This window comes from Ambystoma mexicanum, chromosome 3q, assembly GCF_040938575.1.
Source record: "Ambystoma mexicanum isolate Mex_15411 chromosome 3q, UKY_AmexF1_1, whole genome shotgun sequence".
Classification (NCBI taxonomy): domain Eukaryota; kingdom Metazoa; phylum Chordata; class Amphibia; order Caudata; family Ambystomatidae; genus Ambystoma; species Ambystoma mexicanum.
The window spans coordinates 886,525,929-886,550,155 of NC_090926.1; the positions used below are offsets into that span (position 1 = coordinate 886,525,929).

Here is a 24,227-nt window from a genome sequence, read left to right on the forward strand (position 1 = left end):
CAGGTAGGTTGGCAGCTCGGACAGACCCCCAGATGATCTTTGTCGCTCACACTTTGTCAAATTCATTCAGCGGCTCAAGCTCAAGGCCAAAACCCCAGGGGTTCTCCCTCCGGCTCCCAGCCAGACACTCCCACCAGCAGAGCCAGGGAGCCAGTCAGATCCTGCAGAGAAAACCGTTGTTGGGCTTTGGAAAGAACCCTCACTGTACTACCTCCAGGGGAGGGAATGAGGGAACTTGAAAACTCTCCTTTCACCACCTGGGGAAAATCACAGCACCAAGCCACAGGAGGGGACAGAGCTTAGGGGAATGGGCTCTCAGTCAGACCGACGCCACCGTGACGGTGGGAAGACCACAACTTCCCCAGGCAGGGAGGCGGCCCCACCCCTCACAGGCTTCACCACACCGGGGCAGCTCCACTGCCGCACAAAGGTGTCACTTCTCAGGCTGGGGCCAGTCCAAAGGTGTTCCCTCTGCCCCCCAGTCCATAAACTACTAAGGCACACTTACAAATCTGGGGGGCGGGCGCCACTCCTTTGCATCCAGGGCAGGCAAGGCTCAGCAAGCTAGCGACCCGGGATCTGGGGACAGGATAACCGTCAGGAGGCTCTCTTCAGGCCCCCCACTCCATTGTAGGGGACTCCAAAACGCCAGCAGACCAGAGCGCACCTGGAGAACACTGCCGCTGCTCGGGATGCCAGCGCACCCCAGTCTGCACTCTCCCTGCTCCACGGTACTCTGGGAAGGCTGCGGGCGGCCAGCGGGACGAGCCGGAGATCACAGCTGCTCGCCGATGCTCGAGTCAATGAAGAGCTGCACCACATCCGAGCCGGGGAGATGGGCAGCTCCCCCCGAGTCCATGTGGGAGAATTCACTGTAGGGGGGAGATCAAACCCCAAGTCCAAGCCCACGCTCGCCAGCCACCGAAGCCCCAAAGGACTGCAGGCCGGCACAGACTCCTCCGATGGTCCTCTACCCCGACTCGGGACGCTGGCACCACGCCAAACAGGAGGGCTCATCCACTAGGGCCGATGTTGTAACTGCTGCCCCTCCCCCACCAGTCACTGGGGAGCCCGCCACGGAACTCTTCGGCGGGAACAGCCTCCTCCCAGTTCCGCTCGCCACCAGGGAGGGTCCTTTCACCGGGATAACGTCACCTCTGGACACCGGAGTACCGCATAACTTGTGCTCGGGGTGTCAGCAGGCCACAGTGGGGGTTATGGATCCGCTACCAACATGCTGGGGGGGCCCAGATCTCCCATTTAGGTGTTCCGAGGTGGAGACTGACTGAGGAGCGTCAGCACATCTCAGCGCCCCCTGGTGGCTCCCCCCTGTGTTGGGAAGTTTAATGGTAGTCATGTGTGAATGATTGTAATTGCCTGACCTTGCCTGACGATAGTAGTGGGAAATGTCAGGTACACGGCTCGGGTATGAGTCTGTTTTCTCCCAGAGAGGGCTGACCGTGTGAAAGTGTTATTGTACGAAAAGGGGGTATGGGGGGTAGAGTTTCCATATATGCTACCTGGTAGGATGGGATAAAGGTGTTACAGGGAAGAGAGGAATACCGCCTCTCGCCTTCTGGTGTCCCACTCCCCGAAGACCCCACACCCAGGTGATCCTCCCACACTGGTCCACCCCCAGGGTCTGGATCCAAAGGTGATGGCCGTGCCCTGGCCACCTGAGAGAGAGATCTGCGGGGACTAGCGGGTGAGACACCTTCTGGTATACTAGTCAGTGGCTAGAGGCGAGTGCAAACTTTATACCATGCAGTATATAGAATATCAGTACACAAGTCAAACACACAACGTACAAGAAGGGATGGTAGATGAGACAAGTGTGTACACATCTTAGAAGAATGTAGACAACATCCAAGGTTTCAGTTTGTGACGGATGCGGTTGAATGACAATTGACTTCTGATTTCCTAAGGGAGATTGTTCCAATGTTTGGGGCCAAAGGCAGAAAGTGAGCAGCTGCCATGGGGAATTCTGTAGAACATATGGCGACCGAGAAGTTTAAAAGATCCAGATCTAAGATTTCTGGTACGAACAGGCCACTTTATACTGGGGGTGAGGTATCTGTGCCCCTCATTGGAGAATGCAAAGGGTCTTAACGATGATTCTCTCTCAACAGCGAGCCATTTTACAATTGTCAAGGCTGATTTGATGGGGTCCCATGATTTGAGGGAGAAATATAAATCCAGCAGCCTAATATTTGAGAGGCTGAGGCTGCAGCTGTATGATGGAATCCTTGTTGAGAGCCATGTGGATGGAGATACAATAATCTAGTCTAGCACGCAGTGGAGCTTGAACTCTATTATTGTTCTGAAAATATGATAGCTGCAAAGAATTTTCTCAACATGTGCAGTTGGAAGTGTGTTTTTGAGCTGCAAAATTGATTTGGGTGTGACGGTTAATTTGTTTTCAAACAAGTTCCTCGGAGTTCCAGCGCTAGTGGATGGAAGAGGGGGTATGGCAGGGATATGACATGTAGGTTCAGCTGAGCCTGAGCTCTGGCATGCACAATTAATATTAAATACTACCAGGAATCTGCTCACAAATGAGGACAGAGAATGCCTGGACTGGTGCAAAAGTTCATGGGTCATTTTGGGGACGTTTGGTGCCAGTTTTGGCATAGGTGCAACTTGGGGGGTCGTGCTCACTAGAAAGCCGAGATCAGTAAGGGAATGATTTAATTTCACTGTGTGCCTCATAGGCTAGGATTGGGAAGGTTAAACCGACAAACGTGAGCCTCCTCAATTGAAAAAGAATGTGTTCTTCCACAAATGGTTTGGAAAGCCTATCGTTTCGGTCCCCAAATTAAACAGCACTCACCACTTTGGTCAAAAGGAAATCGGTCAAATTTCTTTTTACCACCTTTTTTACCACATTTTTTTTACTGCAAATGGGTAGATGATGGGTTTGAGTTAGGGATATAGAAGGGGGGATAGGAGAGGGTGGGTGTGGGGGTCTCCCTCGTGCACTTTGCAGTAAAATATTTGGTAAAACGAATTCAACCAATTTAATTAAGACCAGAAAATGCAGTGTTCTAACATGGAACCAAGTAATCATGAGTTGAAAACAATTGGCACTGAGTAAGGCACACATTTTGGGTGTTGAATGGGTTATTTCGAGCTAAATCTGATCAGGAGCAATACACAGTCGTACATCATCGGATGGAGCACTTTACCTACTCTTCTAAAAATGCTCATATAAAAGATTGCGCAAGAAAATAGTTCTTAGGTTTCTGTAATTGTGTGCATTGTCGCATTCCAGGCACACAGTGACTGCCCGGGTGCCGTGCCACACTGTGGCGTCTCACTGTAGGGAAAATAACAGTCAGGAGACGTAGCTTGTGGTGTAAACATCTGCTTTATTCCACCTTCAACCAGTAACTAACTTTCCCCTGAACACCCGCTTCCCTAACCCCAACGTCATGTCCGTGCTGTCCCCCAAACACGGGCCGTCCCACACAACGATGTGGGAAGGCTAATTAGTCATGCTCACGACGTGACATCTCCCCCCCCTTTGAAGGCAACAGATCACTCACGGTTCATCAGCCCATTTCCTCAATCAGTCTTTAAGGCTTCACACAGGAACTCTGAGGCCTTGGGGAAAAGCATGCTGTTGCCGGGGACACAAGCTCTCTCCCACGGTCTTCCAACTTCTCTCCGTCTCCGTGGTACGGCTCATCGGAATGTCTCTCATCCGGACTGTCCCGGGCCTGTTCCCACCACAGGGTCAGGGATGCCACGACTTTCTTGAACTGTGATGAGTTTCTCGTCACGGATGATTGTCTGTCCCCAGTAGCCGTGACCATGGTGCCCTTCTTGTGAGTCACTATCAGGTGTTCTGGTACGAATGTGGGATCTTCCTTCCAACCCTGTCATTGGCGTACCATCACCTGGTCTCCTTTTTCCAGCATGCATTCCAGGGCCTGCCGTCGGGTGTCTACCTGGATCTTCATCTTGCTCTTCTCTTACTGATCTTTGATCCTCGCTTGCTGTTCGAGCAGTGTTGACGCTTCCTGTGAAGGTCCTTCAGGTAGCCTTGTTCTGACATGTCTCTGAAAAACAAAATCCGAAGGACACATCCCTGTAGTACTGTGTGGCGTGTGGCGGTATTCCCTCAGCAGCTGATATAAGGCCTGCTCGAAGGGCTTGTTGAGGATGGTGGCTATCTGCAAGGTTCTCTTGATGCTTGCAATAAATCTCTCAACTATGCCGTTGGCTTGAGGCCATCTCAGGGTTATCTTCCTGTGCTGGAACCCCATGTACTTCGCAAAGTTGTGGAAGTCGTGGCCGGAGAACGGTGGGCCATTATCTGACTTTATAACCTTAGGGACTCCGTATATCAATAACATGTGGTCCAGCACGGGGATTACGCACGTGGCAGCCGTGCTCTCAATCAGCTGGTCTTCCGGAACCCTGGAATGTTTGTCTATCAGTACAAGCACATAGGTGCCGTTGTCGGAGAGGGCTGAAGAAGTCTATTGCCAGTTCATCCCAGAAATTTGTCGGAGGGGGGACATTCGCAATGGATTGGGGTGAGGAGGTGGTGCTAGGGTGTTGGGCACCCTCCTACAATCTCCTCTACCAAGACATCCAGTTTGGGGAACCACACCTTCTGTCGAAGAAGATGTTTCATTGACACCACCCTCTGGTGACCTTCATGCACCAGCCTGACTATCGTCCCTCGTAGTGCTTCCGGAATGATCTCCTTGCACCCTTTTAGGACGATGTAGTCATCTACGATGGACAGCTCATCCTTTATCAAGTCTAAACAGCGGATGTCATCCCGTGCAAGTGCAGAATTCTCTCTGACTTAATGCAGTGGGTCACGATGCTGAGGGCCTTGTCCTACTCAGATGCGGCTTCCAGGGTGGCCCTGTCTACTGGGAGTGGTTGCAAATGGTGTATGACGTAGTTGATGTACGCATCTGCAATGGATGGCCCCACATGGGCCGAGCCCGTTGGGTGGCAGGAGAGATAGTCTGCAGGGTTTTCTTCCTTGCCTGGGCGAAGTTTGATATCGAATTTGTAGTCTTGCAGGTGTAAGCCCCATCTGGCTATCCTGGGAGGCATTCCGGCTCCCCATAAATCGTCAAAAGGGCCTGATGGTCCGTCACGACCATGAATGCCTTCCCGTACAAGAACAGGTGAAAGTACTCACAGGCCCACACCACCGCCAGACTCCTTTTCTCTGCCTGAGAGTATGCCTGTTCTGTGGCCGTGAGGCTCCTGCTGGCGTAGGCTACGATTAATATGTTGGAGGGGTTGCCCGGGTCTCTTTGAGTAAGGATTGCCCCCAGTCCCATGGGACTGGCGTCTACTATCACTTCAGTCTTGCGTTGCGTGTCGAAGTACGCCATATCCTCCGCTCTGGCGATGTTATTGCGAATTGTCTCAAAAGCACTTTGACAGCCTTTGTGCACTGTGTTACTCCTAAATTACTCCTATGGACACACTATCATAAAACACAAAGAAAACATATGAATCGATTCAACAATAGAAACACTTTTATTCATACAGAGCAATGCATGATGCAAACACTACTATAATGCAAATCTCAAATTTGCACCTTTTATGCTTTTGGTGCAATTCTACAATGCAATGCAATAACTATAAGCCTTACAGGCTTCTAATGCAAGCAATCTAATAGCAACTCCAATCCACACCATTCCTCTCCATTCCGCACCATACTTCACTCACTCTCTCTAAGACAATCCCTGTCTGATTACCCCATCTATCATATCAGCCAAAGCTCTGTGTAAGTGTCTGTTCTAATTCCCCATGTACGTGTCTTATTCACAATACTCCCCTTTTGCTCTATGTTGCTCTGTCTCTCCTCTCCAGCTAACTCTGCAACCAGCCAGTCAGTCAGGGCCTCTCCTTGGCCTCTCTCTGCTAGATCAATCTCATCAGCTCTCATCAGAAGGCTTCCCCTTCTGCATATCAGCCAAAGCCATCTGATTCTGCTGCACCCAAACCGCTTCCCGAAGTATATCCAATCACTCCCAAACGCCTCTCCAAGTCATCTCTCGATCTCTCAGAGTGTCAGTGTGTCATCTCCATCCAAAACTCCATCTAGCACTCCATCTCCAACAACTAGCACCTCGAACTAGCAACTCCCTCTACATCTCAGAGAGCAGACCAGCAGAGAGCAGCAACCCAAATCTCAGAGCCTCACCTCTCATTATTCTGTTCAATGACGTAAATACATATCCATGGTTACATGTCTCTCTAAGCTAAAATGCCTCTCTCTGTCAGCATTTCTAAATGCGAGCAGTGCCTAATAGTCTGTGATGCATGTCTTGTACTTTTCAATCACTGCGTCTTTTGGTCATCATGACATTTTCTACATATCTATACCATATCTTCTGTCTGCGTTCACCATCCTGCCATCTCCTCATATTTCTCCATTCACTCCATTGAAATCCCTCTCTCCTTGCATGTCTCTCCGTGCAAAAGCACTCCCTGCATGGCCCCCACCTTTTCTCTGTCTGCGAAGCACAACCCAGGGCCTGATAAGCCAGCCCTTCTCTGTGTTTCTACTAAGGCAAAGGCGACCTCTAATCTCTGTCTGCTAAGAAACTGTTTACGCATTCTTCGTTCACACTAACTCATAACAACTTTCGCAGTGCCACAGTGCTTCTGTGTGTCTCATTCAGGATGGCTTCATGCTTTCTCTAGTGCTTACTCTCTCTCTCTCAAACCCAAGCGCTATCTATAATGCAAACTCAATGCATATTCTAAGTACACACTCATGCGTGTCTCTCTACAATGCATACATAATACATAACAATATCTCTACATGTGTCTACATGTCTCTACAAATATAAAATGTGTCTCTACATGGCACTTCAAATATAACAGGCCTCATTCTATAGCAAATTGCAAATGCATACAAAGTGGCAGAATAACGTGGATAGTCTAATGATATCACTACTTCATGTCTCTACTAATCAGTACTAATCAGAATGAATGATGTATAACTGATCCCTAAATGGGTAATGGTTATCTAACAATGGGTAATGATTCGCTAATGATAACAAACCAGGCTTCTCCATACAATCTGGTTTAACATAGATGGATTATGTCAATGATCCTTGGCACTTGGTGTCGTTCACGTTCAATTGCCTCATTGGCTCTACTCATGTCTACGCACAATCGTATAGATCCATCCAGTGACTTTTTGGGTACTGGAACTATGTGCGAGACCTACGGGGTGGGGCCGGAGACCGGCTCAATCTCCTGCTGTTCCAGGAGTTTGTCTAGTTCCTCCTCCACCTGTCGCTGAATGATGAAAGGAATACCCAGTATTGCTGGGCCACTGGCCGGACCTCAGGGTTGATGTGCAGTTGTACCATCCTGTGTTTCAGCTTGCCTAGCCCTTTGAACAGCTTCGGAAATGCTGCCTCCACATTGTCTGAGATGGTGAAGTACTTGTGGGCCATTAGCTGCTATAGAATATGTACCAGTCCCATGTCGACCTGAAGCTCAGGATGCAACCACTCTTGGCTTCTGTCTTCACGATGTGTACCGGGATCTTCGCCGCATGGGTTTTGTGTGTGCACCAGGCGGTAATGGAGCCCTTGCATGGTAGGGGCATTGTCAACCCCTAGGAGTAGATGTCAACCGTCGACTTTCGAATCTTTGGGGGCCGAGCGAGGGCTTTGTAGGCATCTTTGCTTATGATATTGACCGTCGCCCCTGTGTCGATGAGAAACTCCACCGGGGTATCATTGACGTGGAGCGTCAAGACAGGGCTGTGTTGGGTGGCTGTATTGTTGCTGAGCGCCCACACATAGTCCTTCTTCCATTGGTCAGCTATGGATGACTGGGATTCACTGCTGGAGGGAAATCTCAACTCTATGTACCTGACGAACCTTCTCCTGCCGCTGCGCCTGGAGCCCTCGGAGGGCCGCCGGTCTTCTCTGGTATATGTGCTTTAGTGTTCCCATTCTTCCTGCCTCTGATTTTGGGGCTTCCCTTTTTGTCTGTTGGTGGGGGGGGGGGCTGCCCCGGGTGCTTCTTTGTCACTCTTGCAACCTTGGTCTGCTTGGCGTGATGACTGGGGCATTTTTGCAGACGGCTTGAAAGTGGTCATTTCCCCGCATGCAGCACACTGCTTCCCCAGGGCAGGGCATTCGCTAGTGTGGGGATACTCATATCCACACCGGAATCAGGTGGGTTCTGTTCTTCGGCTGGGTTGGCTCGGCGTGGTGGACAGTTGTTTATACCGTCTGCGTCTGCAGGCTTGTGTTGTATAGTGATTTTTCCTAGGTTGTCCAATTGGGACTCAACCGCCGCCTCTATTCGAGCCAGTGCTAGGAGGTCCTCCAGCGAACGTTGCTTTTGAAGTAGCTTCTTCTGGAATGTTTGCGACTCGCAGCCTGCAATGATTCGAGACTGCAGAGCCTCCTCGTTGGAGTAACGATGGATTTGTAATATTTGAGCTTTATGCAGAGCATCATGACGAAATTATAGAGGGACTCTCCTTTGTCCTGTATGAGTGGTATGAAAGATGTGCCTCTCATAGTCAATGTTGGTGTGGGGCGTGAAGTACTACGACAGTTTCTCGTGCAGGTGGCGATATGACGCAGTCTCTAGGTTATGTAACTCCCCTGCGATGTCTCGTACCGCTGGACCAATTGCCATAGACAGAGTGTTCTTTAAACGGGTATCGTCCGTGAGCCCGATGGCCCCCACATAAAGTGTGAAGTCCCTCAACCAGATAGGCCACCGGGCCCTAGACTGCTGGTGTCTCATAAGTCAAAGGCATGGGGTAGGTGGAGTTCCTGTGAGGCGCCTCTAGCCGAGTTTGCTGGCCCTACCGCGCCTCCCGTTGCACCATCAGCTGAGGCGGATGAGGCCTCCTGGTCCGACATGGTGGGGGCCTGTCTTTCAGTTTCCGTTCCTGAAGGATTGATTATTCACTTCTTTTTCGCGCGCCTGTGGGCAACACTCTTCTGGGAACACTTTTCTGGTTTAGCAAGTTCGTTGGTGCCCAGGACACACTGTGCAATCTTCCAGCCCCACTTGTGTCTCCTGCTGGGGTCTGTGGCCTTCTTGCCAGGCCTCCTGGTCCTTCTGATGCTGGGCTCCACACCCTCTTGCCCCTCTTCTTGTGTTTTCCTAATTGTTGGGGCAGTACAGCTGCTTCTGGGGGAGGGGCAGGTCGGCTGCGGGGACGGTATCCCGTTGAGGGGAGAGATGCAGCCCTTCACCCTTGTGCGTCCATGCGGCACAGGCTGAAGTCGCAGCTGTTTGTGGGGGGGCATACAGCAAGGAGGCGCACCGACATGTGTATCTAATACCCAACGGCATCCTCCTAAACCCACCTGCAGCAGCTTGCACACTGGCGAAGCTTCACTCCCTTCTTCGCGTGCGTCCGTCAGTCTCCTCGTCTCGCCAATGTCGCATTCCAGGCACACGGGGAATGCCTGGGTGCTGTGCCACAATGAGGCGTCTCACCGCAGTGAGAATAACAGTGAGAATAACAGACAGGAGACCGAGCTGGTGGTGTAAACGTCTGCTTTATTCCACCTTCAACCAGTAACTAACTTCCATCTGAACACCCGCCTCGCTAACCCCAACGTCACGTCGGTGCTATACCCCAAGCACGGGCCATCCCACACAACGATGTGGGAAGTCTAATTAGTCACACTCATGACGTGACATGCATGACCACTTTTCAGCGGCGTCAAAACTCAGCCTCACTCTCCAAATAAACAATCTGATTCTTCCACAAGGTGTTGCAACAATTTGTGTCATTAAAGTAAAAAAACATTGCAAAAAAAAACAAAATTCCAAACTCGAAAGCTCTCTGCAATACCTGAATTTCCAGCCACGCCCACTGTCTGCTGGCAGATGCAAGGGAAGGAGAACCAGTCGTTCCCTGTTATGTTTCAAAGGGATCAACTGGACGGGGTTCAAAAAGACTTACACAAATAGGACACACTGGTGAAATTACCGTTGAGGGATTTGAAAAGAGGTTTTGAAAAATAATGTTCCTTTATGATTCTGAGGGGCCCACACCCGTTAGGAGTTTTGAATATTCTGCCATGATGCGTGGCCGGACGATCTGACCGATTCCAGTGATGACCAGTTAGAGATGTTAGCGCGCTGAGCATTATAGTCTTGACGCAACTGAAGCGAGAAGGATTAAACAAGTAGTCCAGGGGGGTTATAGGTCAAAGGATCGACTGCAAAGGGTCGAATGACAAAAGGTTCGAGTCAATAGTCTCGAAAACAAAAGGTTCGAAATTTATTATTTTTTTTAACATATATTTTTTTGTGGGGGGTCCCCCCAACCCCTGTTTTTGTGGTAAAAAAAACTTTTTTTACCGACACGGAAACCCAAAAATAAATATATAAATAAAAAAATTCGAACCTTTGGTTTTCAACCCTATTGACACTCACCTTTTGCATTGGAGCCTTTTGTAATCGATCCTTTGACTGGACACCGTCCAGGGGCAGTTGATACCTGGGTTTGTGGGAGGTCTTGTTGACAGAACCAGTTTGCACTGGTTTTCAAAATATTCTGTATTTAGTGGAAATTATACTTGTTCTTCCAATAACAGCTGATCAGTGTGGGCGAGGATTTTTTTTAACAGATTAGAACTAAATCATTCACTCATTCACTCACTCACTCACTTAACAGATTGGGCAGATTCTCAAATGTTTCTTTGGCGCAAGTTGCCCCCAATTCACAAAAGGCATTTGTACGTGTGCATACTAGATGTGCACATTCTAATCCCCTTTTTCACCCCCTTCACCCTTTTTGCAAATCAGGAGCATTTCTGCAGATTTTATGCATTCCGTATTCGAAATGGGATACGCTTTAAAATTATCAGAAAATAAAAATATGCCCTGGCTTGGAAGAGATGCATAGGGGTCTACCATGCATGACGGGGTCACTCTTGATCATGGCAGGCTTTTCTTCTTTTCAGTGGAACCACAGCTTTCTGAACAACTTGTGCTGATCCACTTTCATTTCAATGCCTCCAAATGAATAGCCTGCATTTTCCTGCCGTGCATTTTAAGGGCCTGTTAAATGTGAAAATGGTTCTGGGAGCCTCCAACACTAATGTATCTTGTCTGTGTAGAGGCTCTTTAGCTGCATCCATCATTGAACGTGGGAGATGCAGGTCAATATCTAATTCCTGTTGTTTCTGAGGTTTAATGGGTATCAGCTGATTGTTGCCAGGCCGCATGTGGAATGATGAGGTGTGGGATTTAACAAGCTGTGCCAAGGGGACAAGGACAACGTCGAAAAGGATGAAGACAGACTCTTCCAGGGGGCTCTTCTCCTCAACACCTAGGCCATCACGTCACCCCACGTACCACCGGACTTTATAGGTGCCATCCGCCCCTCCCCTACTCACCACCCTGTACAGCTGTATCCCTCCTCTGTGTCCCTCTGTATCCTATCCTGCTGTATATCTGTTCTGTTGTATACCTCTGTAAAGCACTCCATTACTTCTCGTAGCTAGGTCCGCGCTCAATAAATACCATAATAATAATAATGGGATAACGATGATCCTGAGGAACTCTGTAAGTGATGTTGACAGGCTGTAAAAGGGATGGGTAGAGACTTACTTGGAGATGTGGTTTTCCAAGAAGATTGCAAACCATTCTAGTGCTCTGCTGCCAATCCCCACAACCTGAGCAAGGCGAATTAGAGATATATTTTGTTGTATGTAGGGTTTCCTGCTTTAAGGGTTTATTTTTATTAATTCCGGGAGTGTTTTTCCAGTGTTTTCAAAAATTGTAAGAATATGTGTTTATCTGTGTTTTCCCGTTTGCCCCTTCAGAAAATCATGGATAACTGTTTTTTTTCAGTGTTAACTCACAAATGTTATTATATTGTTTCATCGCGTGCATGAGTAGGGTAATGTTTCTCAGAGCAAGATTTTATGAACACTTTCCGGAGAGTAAAGATGAATGTGCTAATCCAGTAATATCTAACATTTCTACAAGTCAGAATTATTGTGGTAAATAATGCAATTCTTTTTCACGGATTCTTTGCCCATACTTGCCCTTTCTTGTTTTCCCATGAAGACTTTGATTTGTGAAAACAACCTTTCCACATTGTAGAGACTTCTAATTTTTAGCAGATAAGGCATCATGCGATAAAAGGATTTGCCCGGGAACACTCACTTTGTTGGAGATAAGGATTTTTTTGGGTGCTCTACATTGCCACAGCAGGTTGGGAGGTGCCAGTGCACCATGGCCTCACGCAAGCCTTGTGCATGAAAGCCTCACACAGCTTTTCTTTTAAAGCCAACAGGCAGCTGACACTTTGCAGCTCTCCTATAGACAGATACACATACACAGAGGGTCTGTGGCCACTAAAAGAGACACTGAAAGATCCATGTTAAACCATTTTTTGTAAACACAAATATTTGTCAGTGGTCAAGGGCTATTTTGAGGAATTTTAGCCAATTTTAAGACACAAATTGGCAACCACAAAAATGTCTTAAATTTCTCTACAATGCCTCAAAATAGCTCTGACCGCAAACAACTACACATTTATTTTTTTACAAGGAAACCAATGTAACATTGAATGTGCAGTGTTTTTGAATAAGGTCAGGGGACAGGAGGGAAAGCAATGGCAGAAAGCAAACAATCCTACATGGGGTGAAGTAGGGCCCTTTTCCTATTGTGTGCCAAGCCCCATCTCCAGCCACTCCTTCACCCCAAAACTTCCTCCTATCTCTGCTCACACTAAGGCATCAAAGAGGTCTAATATCAGAACAGTGACTGCTTGATTTTGATCCCTTCCTAAGGGAGTGCCTCTCACCTGTTCAATTAAGTTCCCTAGTTTAGTAACTTTTTTCTTGGTAGATTAGGGTACACAATTTTGTATCAAAAGCTAATAGCCAGGTTCTAAAGACCCTCGCCCTCATTTGTGAATTGAGGTTGTTCAGCAAACAGAACACAGAAACATATATGCACACATGCACAAGGTATACATAGACACGTTTATGTTAAAAGATAATGTAAGTTATGTTAAAAGATAACAATGCGCTCATGTTATTCTCACAGCATTAGAATGTTCTCGGTATATAATGCTGACATTTATTGCCACATTAACTCCTAACATCATCTACACACACTCTTCATTGGTCTGAATTAATGTACCATGCGTTTAAATCAACTTGTATCATGCGAACAAACAAATCCTCATACCAAAATATAACAGGCCAAATTGCACATAAACAGATTGAAATATTTATTAACTCACAAAGATGTGCTAGTACATTACATTTAAACTTATCAAACAATCACAAGTAACAAGTGCAATAAAGTGAATGTAATGTAAATCGACAAAAACAAGTGAATAGAAAGAGTCGCATCACAGATATTTTTTTTAAAGTGCAGAAATGTGTTGCATAAAATCATTAAGGGAGGTGCCATCGGTAGATGTCACACTCACACCTAATGGTTATATAACAGACGAAAGGCCAACTAGTGTTCACCAGTCACAGAGTTCATACATGACATTAATTATCGTGTGCGGCATCAAAGCGCCAATTATACAGCACATCAGTATGGCTCCAAATGGCTCCAATGCTGCCCACACTAGTTTCAACGACCTATCACTGCTGTCGTCTTCTTCAGGGCCAAAGACCACCTTTCTAAAATAAAAACAAAAATAATGTGATCCACATATCACTATCCTACAAACTACCAGTGTAAATGCAACAAAAAGGCCTAAATACAATTTAAAACGGGTAATTAAATGGCCAGTAAATGAATTGCTGCGATGCTTAAGATTCCTTTGTAAATTTAGATTTTCAACATTGTTCTTATTCTCTTTATTAAAAAAGTATGGACAGATTATATTGTTTCTTTTCCTAAAGACCTGCAAACAAAATAAAAAATAATGTACATTTTCTAAACAGCTGTGGCGTGCTTGCTCAACTACTGCTTATGTTCGTGCAAGACGTCTCTGAATTGTAGCCTTGAGACTAATGGAAAGAATTGGGAGTAGGCCCTGGCGTGCACTCACAGCAAAGAGAAGGCGGACTGTAAAAATGGGCTGTTTGATGCAGAAAGCACTAACTGGCATTGATCCCAAATAATTGTACAGTCGCACCTCGTCCCTTCATTTTGAAAACCAAAACTGGTGCACAATACAATTAGGCAAGAAGAGTTCTCAAGTGGAGATCTGGTACTTTGGAAACAACATCTGGTAGGAAAGGTTATCCCCAGAGAGCTGTTGTGACTGGACCTGCGATGTGTGATGGTGGAGCACCCATCACACACGTTGACATTATCAGTTACATGCTGGCTCACAGGCACATGAGCCAGCTCGTGGGGTGGTGGGGGCACCCACCGTACTTGAGATGCAGGAATCACCCTGACGGACCGTGAACACACGGACCCGGCCAATGGCCTGGGGGTACCCAGGCTACCAGAGCTGGAGTTGCCTATCAGGAGCACTAGCCCCCACACGCAGAGTTGCCCGGCAGGGGCTCTGCTGCTGCAGGAGGACATAAGCATTGCCAAGCAGGGGCACCATCCCGGTGTAAGGCCTAGCAGGGTAGCCTCTCTGCCTGCTATGCAGCGCCACGCGTTGCAAAGAACGACACAGCAGGCAGGAGTCAGTTGGTCCAAGAAGTTGGGTGGTCAATGACACGTGACTAAACCACGAGCCCTGGCAGATATGGCACTTTTACCAATCTGTGCAAACTGTACCCAAGTGAATATTGTGTAACAGTGCCACGATGCCTCAGGGCCGCTGTGCGCTTTACAAATTGAAATAAATAAATAAATACCATGCTTCCAGAAGAGGTGACACAACATAAGAGCGGAAAAGGTTAATATTGCTGCGTAATCTCTGCCTCATCCTCCTCCGGAAAGTTGTACACTTGGTGGGTCATTTTACATGGGGCTTGTGGGATCAGAAGACATAAAAGCAAGGCAAAAGGCGTTCACACCTTCATTTCCCACTCTGCCCAATTGTCGAGTCCTTTGAAGGTGGGGTATGGGCACAAGGCAGAGCTAAGACCCCTGCCATGCTTTCCTCCTCAGCTTCCAAAGTACCCTTCGTGTTACACCTACATGGGAGTTTCATTTGTAAAGAAAACTTCATTTGTAAATAAAGTAAATGGACTGCTTGGCTTATTAATGAGACAAGGTTTTACTCTGATATCGGTGCCAGTGGTACTGCAACGTGATTTTTTTTATGCTTTCTCCAATTTTAGACCCTGACAACAAAGAGAAGGTGTGTTTGACTGAGTGCAAGAAGGAAAGGGATGAAAGAGCATTTTACTGCAGCAGCGAATTTGGTAGTTCTTTAATGACCTCTTTTTCATTTAATATGTTTGTTTTTTAATGCAAAACCGTGAATCATTGTTTTAAATCTAAAGTATATTTTGTAGCATCAACTATGTCAAGTTTCTGCTTTTTCGTGGCACTTAGTTAAACAGTTACCATATTTGTAAGTACTTCCAATATTTGGCAGAAAGGAGAATTGAAGAAAACTGATTTGCTCTGGATCACACACCTTGCTGAAGCTGGAAAGCCGGGATTTGAACTCATGTCTTCTTGGTCCATAGTCAGCAACATACTCACAAGATCACATCAGGAGAAGAGACTTTTCTGTTTGTTTGCCACACGGAACAAAGCGAGCAGCAGCTCTTCAAGCTCTCTTCCCTTAAATGTTGAATGTATTGTGTTTTTCCTGCCATTCCTGGCTCTCATTGAGACATTTTCACCCGCTCTAATCATGCAAAATAGATGGTATTTGTCTTCTCCTTTCGAGTTTGGTAAGATGCATTTTTCTCTGCCAAAGTCACCAGGGATTCATGAGACCAGTAGTGATAAACAGCTCTCAGACTTTATCAAAACCTGCTTGGCAAGTTTCTTTCATTTTGAGATGCCCTAGGGCATTTCACAGCTGAGAGACCTATGAGGACCACCTACGTTAGCAGTTACCTGCTGTTGGGTCCCCTACAGGCATTTCTAAACATTACAAAAGCGTATCCATTGGACCATCAAATACCACGGAAGCTGGTTTATTTACCTCTTTAAGGTGAGATTAGGATAAGGATAAATCAGTATTTTTCCATGTCTACTTCTTTTGGATTTAGGACAGACATCCGGATAGTCACCTCCAACACCACGCCTCCCACACTCTTAGTGAGTAAACTTTAGGGTGGCCAGATCCAAAGACCTTCAGTTTGTTCCAACGTAAATCTCTGTATAGCTAGAGGATGGCCTTATATTGACACAACAAAATCAGAGCATTGGTGCCCAGATTGACAGTGGTTAGCTAACCTTGAAAACTGGGCTTTGGACTTCAGAAACAAATGTTGGCCATGAAATTCTTCCGGGTTCGTGGGTGATTCTCCTTGTTGGTGTTCGTAACTCTTTAGAACTTTCCTCCTCCAGCAGAGGTTCTGAGGACCCACATATTCCCTCACCCAGGAAGTATGTGCCTGTGGTCCTTGGGTCTACTGCATTAAGGCCAAGGTGAAGACATTAACCTGTTTTGGAGCCAATTGCTGATGCATGTATGTGGGTTGCCCTCATTTGTGATGCTTCCATTGTAACAGTGGGGGATTTATATATTGGGTTTCCTCTGGGTGGCCTGCTTTTAGGTGCTTATGCCAGTCCTCAACATACTTCATGCTCAAGGCATACTTGTAAAGCACAAATCATGGATTCATGGTCGTCTGCTTGCACTACTTCTGAACTAGAACTGCTAGGACTTAGAGCTCCATAACCCCGCCACTTCAGAAGATAGAGTTAAGTTTTGCAAGAGGCCAAGCGGGGGTCTGGAATCTGGACTACTTTCAGTGTTTCTAAAGATAATGGCCCATGTGCAGATTGTTGCAGATACTACGTTGTCCTCATCAGCTAAACCATAACATCAATAAAACATAACGAGAAGAGCAAATGTAATCCTTTTAAATCAAGAACAACCAAAGAAGCAGTTTTTAAATAAAAAGAAATTCTGCTCAAGAAAACCAAAGAAGCAGTTTTTAAATAATATACATTCTAGGGAGACCACAAGGGGCGCAGGCAAAATGGCAGCCTGACCGCCATGCTCTGTCCTCTGCCCTGGAGTTTCTGTGGAGCTTGGTGGAGTTGCAGCATTCGGGACCCCCGATTGAGGGTCCCCGAGCGGGTGAAGCAGTTCTGTAACAGTGGTGCAGAGGTTAAGCTGTAAAACTCCTGCAAACCGGAATGAAGAAGCCCATACAACCAAGACCTGCCCTGGATGTGCAGACAGCGGCTGGGCGGGAGAAGACACAGGCCTTTGCCCTGCAGCCAGGCGTCCTTGGGGTACCTGCGCACAGAGCTGCAGTGTCAGTGGGGATGTCCCTCTCAGTCAGGGAGGCGGCCCCTCACTACAGAAGACAGAGAGGGCCGACCCCAGGAGTAGTGCCCAATGAGTCCAGCGGCTGGCCCGTCTGCGGGAGGAGGCAGCAGGGCCATTGCAGTGTCAGCCATGCTGCAGGAGGCCCAGTGGTGGGCGGCAGGTCCCTAAGAAGTGGGCACCCAGGCAAAAAGCAGCCCGAGAATGCCAGGGGCGCTGGGCAAGGTAAGGCCCACAAAGCGGAGTGGAGGCGGGGTGCACAGAATGCCTGCGCTGCCAGCCCGGGGCACAGAGGAGTGGCAACGGCGAGCTGGGACACCAGCCTCGGATACAGCGGGAGTGGCAGCAGTGGAATGGCCCACTGTGTGACACACCCCACAGGGAGCTGGCAAAGGAAGCCAGCAGGAGGCTGTGTGAAGCAAAGCCCCAGGTGGGTGTTGCATTAGTGCACTATTGGCCCAGCACTTAGGGTGGTGGATATGGGGAGTGCAGCAACACAAGCCAGAAAGCAGGCAGTCCACGCCTGATAGAGAGGCTGCATAAGAGGCCAGTGCAGCACCAGTGATAAGAGAATTTTCTGTCAGTAGCTGACAGACCCGTGATCTGGCAGCTGCAGCAGTTGTTGGCTCATTGAAAAAGTTGAGGATTTGATCCCCAAGGCAGGAGAGTGCAGCACCCACTCCTGAGTGCTTAGACTGCTGTGGTGACTTCCCCGGGACCAGTGAGTCCCCCTGCACACACTAAGGGCCCCCCTGAACACCTAGGAAAAGGTGGGGCAGTGTGAGGCCCACGGGGAGAACTGCCACAGACAACTGCAAGGGGCGGAAGCAGCCAGCAGTTTGTCCCGCCAGACTGGTCGACAGGAGAAGCCCTGAGGAGCGTGGCGAGGGCTGGTTGTAAGAGGCAATATCGTGGTGGACAACAGAGTGGCCTGGGTGGCGCGGAGTGCTGTGTGCAACCCTCCTGGCAGAGGTGCAGCGGAACCCCCCTGCGAGGCAGGGGCGGTGTGGGGCGGCCTGGAGTGTGAAAGGAGCCCAAACGGAAATGCGAAAGGAGCCTGCGGGGAAGGACAGGCCTTGTAAGGCTCTTCGGCAGAGCAAGGTGGAAGAGATCTTTTTGCATCGGCAACCACCCTTGGTATGTGGAGACGTTGGGACTGGAAAGGGGAAGGCGGGGAGCATCTTCGCCTAAGTGTTACCCAAAATATCGAGCCGAGGAGGGTGGGCATAGGTGAATGAGCCGGAGAGGTGCCCTTGCACAGTATCGATACCAGGACGGCGAGGAGATTGCGAAGTCCAAGCGAGATGCATGACCTCATCCATGCTCGGCAGAGATCAGCCTGATTAAAAGTGATATCCAGGCCATCCTGAGAGAGATGAGAGGAATGAGGACAGACATAGGGGCTAAGGTGGTGGATCCTTCAGGAAAAGGTGGAGAAAGTGGAAGTGGTGGGAGCTAACCAGGCCTCGATGGGGATCCTAGAAGCGCAGACAGAGGCACGCTTCATGGCGGTGGAACTGCGGGAGGAGGAGCTGTGTCTCAAAGTGGACGACATCGAGAACCGGGAGAGGCGGAAAGGGTGTCCCCCATTGGCTTGGAGCAGAAGGCATAATAGGAATGGTTTTGGGCTCCAAAGAGGGTGAGCGAATAACCCTGGACAGGGTGCACCATTCTGGGGGAGGCAGTAGAGGTCCGTGCTTGGTCCTGGTACTGTTGCACCACTATGGTGATAAGGCGAGGATCCTTGAGAAGGCGTGCCACCGGGGCGACATTTAGTACATGGACTCCAGGGTGGCCATCTTTCAGGACTTGTCTGCTCACACTCTTTTGAGGCCCGAAGTCCGCTGTGGGAAAGCCCAAGATCCAAGGGGCAAGGAAATGTCAGAAACTCAACACCCCCTCACACTGGAAAGACGGCACATGAAGGGGATCTGGGAGGGCTGCGCTGATCCTTATGTTCCTTGATGGGCTCCGGATCTCGCTCCTGGGGTCATTCCTCATCTTGGTTGAAAGGGGGGGGGGTGAGGAGTGGGAAAGGGGATGCCCTTGTTCCTCACAATGTTTATAGTTGGCTTTTTGATGTTGTGCCCGGGGAGGTGGGAAGAGGGAATAGTAGGGCTGAAGAGGAAAGTATGAGGGGGGTTTATGGTGCTTTAGGGTTTTGCTGGAATTAAGTCTGGGAGGGAGTAGGGGAGGCAGTGTGGGAGTTGGGGGGGAGGTAGGTGGAGGGGGAGGGTAGGTAATGCAGCCAGGGCAGGGGTTGCATCCCTGGTGGTTCGACTGGTGTGACCAGGGCAAAGGGGATACACGGTCAGACAGATAGGGTAAAAGGAGAGGGATGAGGGCGTAAGGGGTTTATGGAGGGAGGGGGATGGGAGAGGGAGGGGCATCCTATGCAGCGGCCAGCACAGAGGGGGAGGGTGGGATGACTCCTGGGGATTCGGAGGTAGAAACGTCGAAGGGTGAAGAAGGACTATGGCTGAGTTGAGGGTGGCCATGTTAAACGTAAAGGGGCTTAGCTTGCAGAATAAGAGATCGTTGACTAGCAACATGTTCCACAAACAGCCCCTGGTGATCCTCTTTTTGTAAGAGACTTACTACAAGCAGGGGCGGAATCAGCAATAAAGGGTAAAGATATTGGTAAGATCTATTGGGCATCTCATAAGGATCGCAAGAAGGAGGTGTTAGGCATTTGAGTTCGAAATGCATTCCGGATGACGGGGGTGCAGATGAAGAGGGGGTACGGAGGGCAATTCTTTGGGATAAAGGGTCTCTGCGAGGGAGTGCGGGTTACATTGGACACACTATATGCGCTCAACGCGGCACAGATGACATTCCTACACCAGATGTTTGTGATCCTGGGGGGCGATTTTAATCTAGTGGCCGGTCCGGCGTTAGATTGGTGGTCTGCAAAGGGGGAGGCCTGAGGGTGGCAGCCAAGGAAAACATTGACTTTCGGAACCTCTTGCAAGACTACTAATGTGTAGACATTTGGTGGGGTCATTTTCCAGGGCCGTGGGGCTATACATTATTTTCTTCCTCACACCAATGAAGCAGGTGGGAGAGACTTTTCTCTAACAGTTCTTTTTTTCAACTTTGATTTTTATTAATGAACAAAACAAGAACCGTATGTTACATGTCACATTATAGCATCATTGCACCATCATTGCACCTCGTGAACAACCCGGTTGCCCCCCGCCCCTACCCAGCACCCTCCACCTACAAACAAACGAGTGGTTTCTTATGCAGTATTATCAAAGTACTCAGAGTCAGACATCAGAGTGAATGTCTCCCCTCTCCGTGAGATCACTCCCCCTCCGCATGTTCACATTAGGCATAAATGGCATAATTGGCCTTTTGGTCATTGTTTCTATTATAACATTGGTCCCATGTTGGCTACTTTACTCATTATTTGTCCGGTCGTGCCCGACTCAGCCTTTTCCCGGGGGCGCACTCCCCTTCCACTTGTTATAATTGTGCTCCTCCCTGCCTCTCTCCGCAATGGGCCAGGCTCACCTCTACCTCAATGCACATCCCATCTCCATTTTTGTTTGATACTATCCCAGGCTGACCTGAAAGCCACCAGCTCATCGTTCACCATCACTGTCAGTTTGTCCATCAGGGACATATTTTTCAGTTTATTCAGCCAATCATCTCTATTTGGGATTAAAGCGCTCTTCCATTTCTGGGCCAAGACCAACCTCCCCACCTGTAGCATGGTCTCCCACATCCTGGGGTATCTATATACATCCGCATCTCTAAGGGGTATCCCCAATAGCATTTGCAAAGGATCCAGCGGGAGCGATTCTCCAATGATTTCCTCCATATACCTCCGTAGGTTCTGTGTTTGTTGCCAGTGCCACCACACATGTCCTCTTGACCCGATCTGACCGCACCCCTTTGGGCACAGGGGAGATGCCCCTCCAAACATTTTGGATATCTTGAGGGGGTCTCTGTGCCAGCCCTGGAGAATCTTAACGCTGTGTTACATGTCCACTGTGAAGAGATTCCCGTGAAACGCTACCTTATATATTTTGCACCATACCTCTTCTGTGAGTTCCTCCCCCGCTAGCTCATTCCAGTATTGCTTAAACCCCTGCCTGTCCTTTTTGTCACTGGCGTTCAATACCTTTTCCAGTTTGGAGACCATCCCTTTCCGGGTATTGGCTGAGTCCAATGTTTTCCCAAACGGGGTTAGTGGCCGCCTTCATTTCGATCCCCATTTCTAGTCGGTCAAGAGCCCTTTCCACCATAGATATTCGTATACAGAGATCTTACCAGCTCCCAGCCAGGACTTCTGCCACTGCCTCATATGGACAGAATTTTCCCCCTAGGAACAATTGTCCCACCCTTTCCAGCCCCTTATCTGACCAGTCTTGGGAGTTAAAGAATCCCCTGTCTCCCAATCTTATGTCAGGCCCCAGAAAGAGGACATCAGGGAGGGCCATATTGACAGGTTCTCTGGGTGTTTACTCCCTCTCCACAGTGACCACAACACTCCCATGGAGGGGTGATTGAGTAATCTGCTCGGTACACCTTTATGGGGGGCCCACAACAAATCCCTCACTTTGAGCGGGTGTGTTTCCATATCCTCGAAGTATGACCAATATGTTCCCATATCGTCCCGCATGTATTCCAGGAGTACTCTGAGTTGAGCTGCTTTATAATATAGCTGGAAGTCAGGGAGGCCGAAGCCTCCTCCTCCTTGGGAAGGGTGAGAGTGGAATGTTTGGTCCTATCGGGTCTTGCCCTGCCAGATACATTTATGCACTGCTATCTGGAGGTCCTTAAAAGTTGACTCTGGTACCTTTGTGGGAAGGGCCATAAACAGGTACAGAACTTTTACAGTTTCTAACAATTTAAATGTATAAGCTTTAGTGATCGTAATGTATTTGTATTGTGCCATTGGTGCCCAATAGGCCTAATTTGTGATTGAATGCTACAGGTGTTCTCACTATGTTGTACTTTTCCTTAAATATGGCAGTCCAAAAAATCCTACATTAACTCACATTCTAAACATATATACCCTACGGTGCCCTTTTACTGACATCCTAAACATTAATCTTTATGCCCCTACTATCTTTAGCTATCCGCTCTCATAATTGGAAAAGGCAAAAATAGTGGGATTTGGTTTACATTAGTTGAAAGTATATATTTACATATATAATGCAAAGAATGTACTCACTTGTCCGCACATGAACTCTTTATCTTTAGCAATGTACTCCGTGTATCGTTAATATCACTGTTATCTTTGTTGAGGATGCTCATTAGTTAATGATAAAATTGGACAGTGATTTGCTTCTGGCCCAAAATATATCTTCAAAGCTTTTGTTGTCTTTGGACATTTTCCAAAATTAACAATAAGATTCATATTGCCTTTTAATCTCAGAATATGGAGGAAAATTAGTTTGAATGGTTGAAGCCTTTCTCAGACAACAGAGAAAGGTAATATTGCATTTTCATTCCAAATTGCAAAATAGTTATGTTCTCATGGTTTTATATTTAGTCTTCACTTCAGAGTATCGATAATGTGTGGTAATAATTTTCAGGTAGATACTAAAAAATGTCCAGTGTTTGGTATCCCTGCATGTTTTGCGATGTCTCTATAAAATATAATACAGAGTTTAAAAACCTTAACCATATTGGGTCAGGCTGCAGGTGTCGGAAGCAGCCTCGGTTCCTCAAGCTTTTGCTACGGCTCGCGGCTCACGTGAGGTGTGGCTTGACACGTCAGCGAAGGTCCTTTCCTCTGGATTGATGATACGCAACTGGGTGCCACTGAGAGAAGTCGACGGAGTAGCTGATTTCCCAGTCTGACTCCTGACCCCCGACTCCCGACTCCTGAGAGTGTGTCGGAGGCATCGGAGACGACGGAGGTATGCAAATCTATAGCACAGCTACAGCCGACTCCTCTGACTCCTCCTTCTAGCTGTTGGATCGGTACGATACAGCAGGCAGACGGCAGAAGGCAGACAGCGGACGGTTGAAAGTGACGGTGAGGAAAGGTGTGGCTTCTGGCTGCCTCAAGCTGTTCCTTACCCATGTATTAGCTGGCACGTGTTTCTCTGCCTGTTTTTCGCCTGTTTTCAGTCTCACACAGGAGCGTTTGTTCGCTCGTCTGGGAGCGTGTGAGGGAGAGCCCTAGTTTGTGTTGCTGGGCTGCTGCCGAGACACCGCGCGGTGATTACAGCTGATTCGCACAGGGACGAGGGTGGATACGAGGGTTGTCTACCGCGAATACAAGCAGTGGCAACCTGGATTTAATGAGCCTGTAGAATCACAGGCAGTATTGGCTCCCTCTATTGGTCACAGTAGATTGACCCGGCCCAGGTATAAGGGTATAAGCTCACTTATAAGTTCACTTAGGGACTCTATCCACTAAGGTGAGTGCCCTGAGTGGATAGTAATCCCATAGCTTATCACCTACTGTCATTACTAGGTAAAATCGATAGAAGGTGCTATATGTAACTGTGAACTGAGGTAAAGTAGACATAAGCTGCGATACGACGGGGAGACTGCTGGAAATAATCCTATGATCCCCGGGACTAAAACAGCGCAGGTGAGAATGCTGCGTGTTATTGACTACTGTCCTTGTAGACAAGGTTTCTCTTTCCACGGTGTGAAGCCAGTTGATACTATATAATTAACAATCGAAAGCAACGGTACATCATTGGTAGAAGAGATACCTATTATCCTTTGTGGGACTGTATAAAGAAACAGACTGAGTGATAATGACCACCTGTTCCATGACCCCTGGATACAATCTGCGTAAGACCAAAGAGAAAGGACTGCTGCTGGGAATTGATAACAAGATGGGTAAAAACAAAAAACTTCTACGGGACGGATCACTTCCTTTTTCCAACCCAATCCCCCAGCTGAGGGCAACCCTCCACAA

At 48.1% G+C, this 24,227-nt stretch overlaps 1 protein-coding gene and 1 long non-coding RNA gene across 3 annotated transcripts in view; one reads left to right on the forward strand and one right to left on the reverse strand.

The window, feature by feature from the left end:
* C3QH17orf58 (chromosome 3q C17orf58 homolog) overlaps positions 1 to 24,227 on the forward strand; it is a 277,055-nt gene that overhangs the window by 87,951 nt on the left and 164,877 nt on the right. For both annotated transcript variants that reach the window (XM_069655022.1, XM_069655021.1), the window contains exon 3: positions 15,213 to 15,296. In XM_069655022.1, the coding sequence (XP_069511123.1) occupies positions 15,213 to 15,296 (84 nt within the window). The remainder of the gene's footprint in view (positions 1 to 15,212; positions 15,297 to 24,227) is intronic.
* Positions 13,264 to 24,227, reverse strand: part of LOC138583088 (uncharacterized) — a 212,016-nt gene continuing 201,052 nt past the window's right edge. The window contains exon 3 of the long non-coding RNA XR_011305151.1: positions 13,264 to 13,640. This is a non-coding gene — a long non-coding RNA (uncharacterized lncRNA). The remainder of the gene's footprint in view (positions 13,641 to 24,227) is intronic.